Consider the following 5,540-nt stretch of genomic DNA (forward strand, 5'->3'; position numbering starts at 1 on the left):
TTTTTTTTTTTTTGATTCTTCATTTATTTTATTTAAATTCCCTTTTTTTGAAGTTATTTAGTTTAATCCCTTCTTTCTTTATTTTGATTTTAATATACTTCACCATTTTTTACAACAAAAAATTTTTTGAATTTCTAATTTGTAAATTCCATCAAAAAATGGTTTTTGTTTGTTCAGTTATTTCTTTGTTGATTTATGTGTTTCTTCTTAAATTTATAAGAAGAATAATTTTCTTCTTTGAAATATCTACGTAATGTATTCTTCTTTGAAATACCTACGTAATGTATTCTGTTTTGTATAACCATCTTGTTTATAACTAAGATATACCATAAATTATGAGAATCAATATATTTAATTCTTTCAAAATAATTTGTTAGTTTGTTTTCAAATTTTTGATTATAACACTACCAAAAATGGAGTTTTGTTATTAAAGAAAAAATAATACACACAATACAATTGATAATACAAATGCTAGAAAGTACTTTATAATTAATGAATTTAACTGAAAAAAGAAACATTTTAAATTATATAGAAATTTATGATTTATTAAAACATTTTAAGTGTCATTGGAATTTAATAAATATTCTATTTAAATAATAGATTTTTGTACCACTTTTTTGGTTTTGTTGAAATTAAAAAAATATCTGTTGAAAAAGAAGAGATGGTGATGAATTTATTATAGAATGAAACAAACTATTTGTATAGAAAAATATGAAAGAGGAGTGATGAATTTAAACATCGATTAAACTGAAGTAATAACTATTAATGGCAAAGTAATTCTTATGGTATTTAATATAGTTTATTATTCAATTTATCAAAAAAAAAATATTCCATATGGAGTTTTTATAAGTGTATAAAGGTCGTTGACAAAAGTGACAAGATAAAGAATCTTCTAATATATTTGAAGAGATATTTAAACTTGAATTAATTAAGTCTCATTCACAAATGAAAGCACAAAGTTATGACTCAACTTTTACCAAAAAAGAAGGAAATAAATTTTATTTTCTTAATCAAAAAGAACATTGGAATGCAGGTGAAAAAGATGATATAGAATATATGAAACAACATACTACATATGAAGTTATTAAAAGAAGATGTGAAAAGAATCCAGAAAATGATTTTTTTGGATATAGAAAGAGAGAAGGTAAAAAATATATTGGAGAATATATTTGGTTAAAAAATAAAGAAATTCTTGAAATGACTGATTCACTTGCAAGTGGAATAATGAATAAATATCATCTTAAAAAAGGAGATTCATGTGGTATTATTAGTGGAAATAGATATGAATGGTATCTCACACAATTTGCTCTTCAAAGACATGGAATTATTCCAGTTCCTTTATATACAACTCTTGGTAAAGAAGCTATTGATTATATTATTTCAACTTTATCTATAACATTAGTATTTTGTACATTTTCTGATACTGTAGCAGAAATGTGTGAAAGAAATCCTAAAATAACACTTGTATGTTTTGATACTTTTGAAGATATTATGAATCATATTAATCCAAGTATCTCTTATGTTACATTTGATAATTTAATTAAAGAAGGAAAATCTAATTTAATTGAACCTCAATTACCAACAATGGATGATACGTTTTCAATAATTTTTACTTCAGGTACATCAGGAATTCCAAAAGGTGCAGTTCATTCATTTAAAAGTGCAAGTTATGGTTCTTGTACAATAAATAGTGCAGAATTATTTAAAGATAGTCCAATGAAAGAACAAACATATTTTTCATATTTACCATCAGCACATGTTCTTGACCAAGAAGTAACTCATGGCTTTATTTATGGTGGTGGTAGAATTGGTTTTATTTCAGGAGGAATTCCAACATTAATAGAAGATTTAAGTAAATGTCAACCAACATTTTTTATTGCAGTTCCTCGAGTTTTACAAAAGATTTATGATAAATTTAATGAAACATATAATCAACTTGGATATCTTTCACAAACAATGTTTAATATTGGATATTATTATAAATTAAATGCTATCAAAAATAAAAGTTGGAATTATATTAATTGGGATAATATTGTTTTTTATAAAATTCATCAAGTATTTGGTGGTAAATTAAAATATATTTTAAATGGAGGTGCTCCATTAACTGAAGAATTATATGAATGGTTAAGAGTATGTTCTGGTGCTATTATTCTTCAAGGATATGGATTAACTGAAACATTTGGTGGAATATGTTGTTCTCTTCCATATATGACAGATTTAAATATATTAAATGTTGGTTCATGTGGTCCAAATGTAGAAATAAGATTAGTAAGTGTACCAGAGATGAATTATACAATTGATGATGAATATCCATCTGGAGAAATTGAAATACGAAGTAAACAAAATTTTATTTGTTATTATAAGAATGAAGAAGCAACAAAAGCAGCAATAAATGATGAAGGATTTTTTGCTACTGGAGATATTGGAAAAGTGTGTCCTGATGGTTCTTTAGCTATTATTGATAGAAAAAAGAATTTGTTTAAATTAGCACAAGGAGAATATATAGCAGTTGAACCATTAGAAAATAAGTATTGTGCTATGCCTCTTATTTCTCAGTGTTTTATTTATGGTGAAAGTTCTGATGTTTTTATTACTGCAATAATTGTTTTAGATTTTGATGAACTTAAACGTATAGCTTCAAGTATTACTACAGAGTCTGAAAAAGATTCTTTATTAAATATTCATTATTTAAATAAAATTGAAATTAAAAAGAAAATCCTTCAAATTATTCAAAATTATATTAAAACACAGCATGTCCCTGGATATGAAATTATTAAAAATGTTTATTTTGAAACAGAACATTTTTCAACAGAAAACGATTTAATGACTCCTTCATTTAAATTAAAAAGACCTCAACTCAAAAGAAAATATTTAACTATTCTTAAACAACTTAGAACTGAAATACAAAACAACCTTATTTAAATTCAATTAATTTTTTTTATAAAAGTTATGTCATTTCCTTTTTATAAAGACTCTTAATTAACATGTCTATTGTCTTTCTTTCTAATCAACCAATAAATTACTTGATGTAAAAAAAAACAAATGAAGTTCTCATAATATCTAGAAGATATGAATTTGTTTATTTTTAAATAATCGAAAAAATAATCAAGTGATTGGTATTTAATATATTTATAATTAATTCATATACATTGTATTAGAATCTTTTTTTATATTATTCATAGATACATAATCAAGATTCAAATAATATTATTAAAAAAAAATACAATACGATTATTATTTATATGAAAAACTACACTGATATTTTTTTATACTAAAGAAATGAAATAAAATAAATAAAATTTGATTAAATAAAATCACTTTTTTAAAAAAAGAATGAAAGAAAAATAGAAATAGAAATAATAAAAATAAAAAGCTAAAATAAATTACAATAAAAGAAATATTAAAGAATGATAATAAAAGGTAAATTCAAAGTAATATTTGTACAGAGCAATTATTCATCTTTTAAAATAATTAAGTTTTAATACTTACTCATCATCAGTGATACCAAGTAATTGTTTTAAATATCTTCTTTCTTCTTGAAGATCTTTCATTCTCATTTTCATTTCAGACATTTTTTGAAGATACATTTGATTTTCATTAAAAGAGTTAATTCTTAAATTATCAATTTCATGAACTAATGTCATTATTGTTGATTTCATTATATAATTTGGATCTTTAAAACTAATGATTATTTCAAATGAATATTTAGAAGTATATTCTTTTAATGACTCCCATTCTTCATTTAAAGTATAGTCAATTGGAATAATAATAGCATTTTCTGGATTAAATAAAATTCTTTTTTTATCAAAACAAAGCCACTAATTTTATTTAGTAATTTACTTTTGTTTTTTATTAATTAAATAAACTTTACAAACACTTTTCTTATGAACATGAAGTATCATTTCATTCATTAAGTCTTGACAATTCTTTTGTAACCAACAGTTCCAGTATGTACCACTTGTTGTACCATCAATAAGAGTATTAAATAATTTTGATATTGTCATTAATGTTTGAAAATGTTCTGGTGATTCTTTAGCAAGTAATGTAATTAATGAATTAAATGGAATTTTAAATACATATCTAATCATTGTTTTAATTAAGTATTGTTTACATTTAAGTGTAAATAAATAATACATTGTATAATAAGTAAATTGTATAACACTAAATAATAAATTTTAATTTATAACATTTAGATTTATATTTATTTTATGATCAAAATAATATTTTCTAAACAAACTTTGGAATAGTTTTAGCATTGACAATTGATGTAATTATTTCACTTAATGTTTCTTTAAATTTTTTCATTGCTTTATTTGAGTCTTTTCCTTCAATGTCATCAAGCTAATTTATTAATATTTAATAAATGTTTTATTTAATACAATAACTTAACAAACACTATAATTTTTTAATTTTGAACATTTCTTAAATATACTCGATGACATTTCCATCTGTAAATATTTACCTGAAAGAGAAAATAAGATTGAGAAAAATGATGAAAAGACAGTACTGTTATTTGTTAAATCTTCACAACGAGCTGTAATTTCCCTTAACACAATGTAATTTATAAAATTTGCTAATTTATTAATATCACTATAATACGTTAAAATAGAAAGTACATTAGATTCCCGAGTAGGGTCATCTAATTCTTTTCTAATTAAATATTCAATAATACTAGACGGTGTATCACTTTGAAAATTTGATAATAACTACTTCATAAATATTTTCTTAATAACATTTTTTATTAAAAACAAACTTCTTTCCAAAATTTTATTTCTTCTTCTTGTAAAGGAAACAAAGAACAATCTAATTCTCCAGTTTTTTTAAACTGTGGAGAGGTATTTCTTGGGCTAGTACTTGATGACCGAGGGCTTTTAATAAATCCATATAACCCTTTATCTCGAATTGATTTTTCAAGTTTTTCTATTTTATTTATCTTCTTTGGATCTGTAAATAATCTTCTATTTCTTGGAGTTGATTTAGGGACAGAATCAACTACTTCAGGTTCGTTGATAATATTTAACTTTCCAATATGGAGTTTTGGTGATTTTGAATTACTCATTAATTTCTAATAATTTAGAGTTTTCTCTTTAAATCTAAACTCAGCAACTCATTTATTTTTCTTTTTTTAACTTCTTTTTGAAAAGTCCAATTTCTATGTGAGAGACAGAATCTTCTATTCAACTACTCTGGAGATAAACCAGTTTTGATTAATTCTATGTTATAAAAATTCCTTTAACAATAACTCTTTAATAAGAAAATCTTATGTTATTGTCTTTGACTATTTTTTGTTTTTTTAAATAATTGTTTCTTTTCAATAAGGTTGTTCATTAAAAATGTTTTCTATGCCGTCATTGTTCTATGGATAAATGACAGAAAATACTATTTGAAATAAAGACATTTATGAATGAGAAAATCCCCTACATAAGTCAATGGTGTAATATAAATAAAGTACAACTAATAAAAAGACATAAACATAAATTAAATTGAAGGTATAATAATTAAAGACATTAAAAACATTGGTGACAAAATGTTAGCAAAGA

General features: G+C 22.8%; 2 protein-coding genes across 2 annotated transcripts; one reads left to right on the forward strand and one right to left on the reverse strand.

Moving 5' to 3' along the window:
- Positions 1-945: 945 nt before the first annotated feature.
- On the forward strand, positions 946-2,922 carry ENU1_155330 (long-chain-fatty-acid--CoA ligase, putative; the record flags this gene model as incomplete). The annotated part of the gene is made up of 1 exon (XM_008860711.1): positions 946-2,922. One exon carries the CDS (start codon positions 946-948, stop codon positions 2,920-2,922), a length of 1,977 nt encoding a protein of 658 aa, XP_008858933.1.
- A 563-nt stretch (positions 2,923-3,485) lies between these two features.
- ENU1_155340 (hypothetical protein) lies at positions 3,486-5,059 on the reverse strand (the record flags this gene model as incomplete). The annotated part of the gene is made up of 5 exons (XM_008860712.1): positions 3,486-3,818; positions 3,876-4,161; positions 4,238-4,341; positions 4,395-4,706; positions 4,754-5,059. The coding sequence occupies 5 exons, from the start codon at positions 5,057-5,059 to the stop codon at positions 3,486-3,488; spliced, it is 1,341 nt and encodes a 446-aa protein (XP_008858934.1).
- Between the last annotated feature and the right edge of the window lie 481 nt (positions 5,060-5,540).

This window comes from Entamoeba nuttalli, assembly GCF_000257125.1.
Source record: "Entamoeba nuttalli P19 unplaced genomic scaffold asmbl_6501, whole genome shotgun sequence".
Lineage (NCBI taxonomy): Eukaryota > Evosea > Mastigamoebida > Endamoebidae > Entamoeba > Entamoeba nuttalli.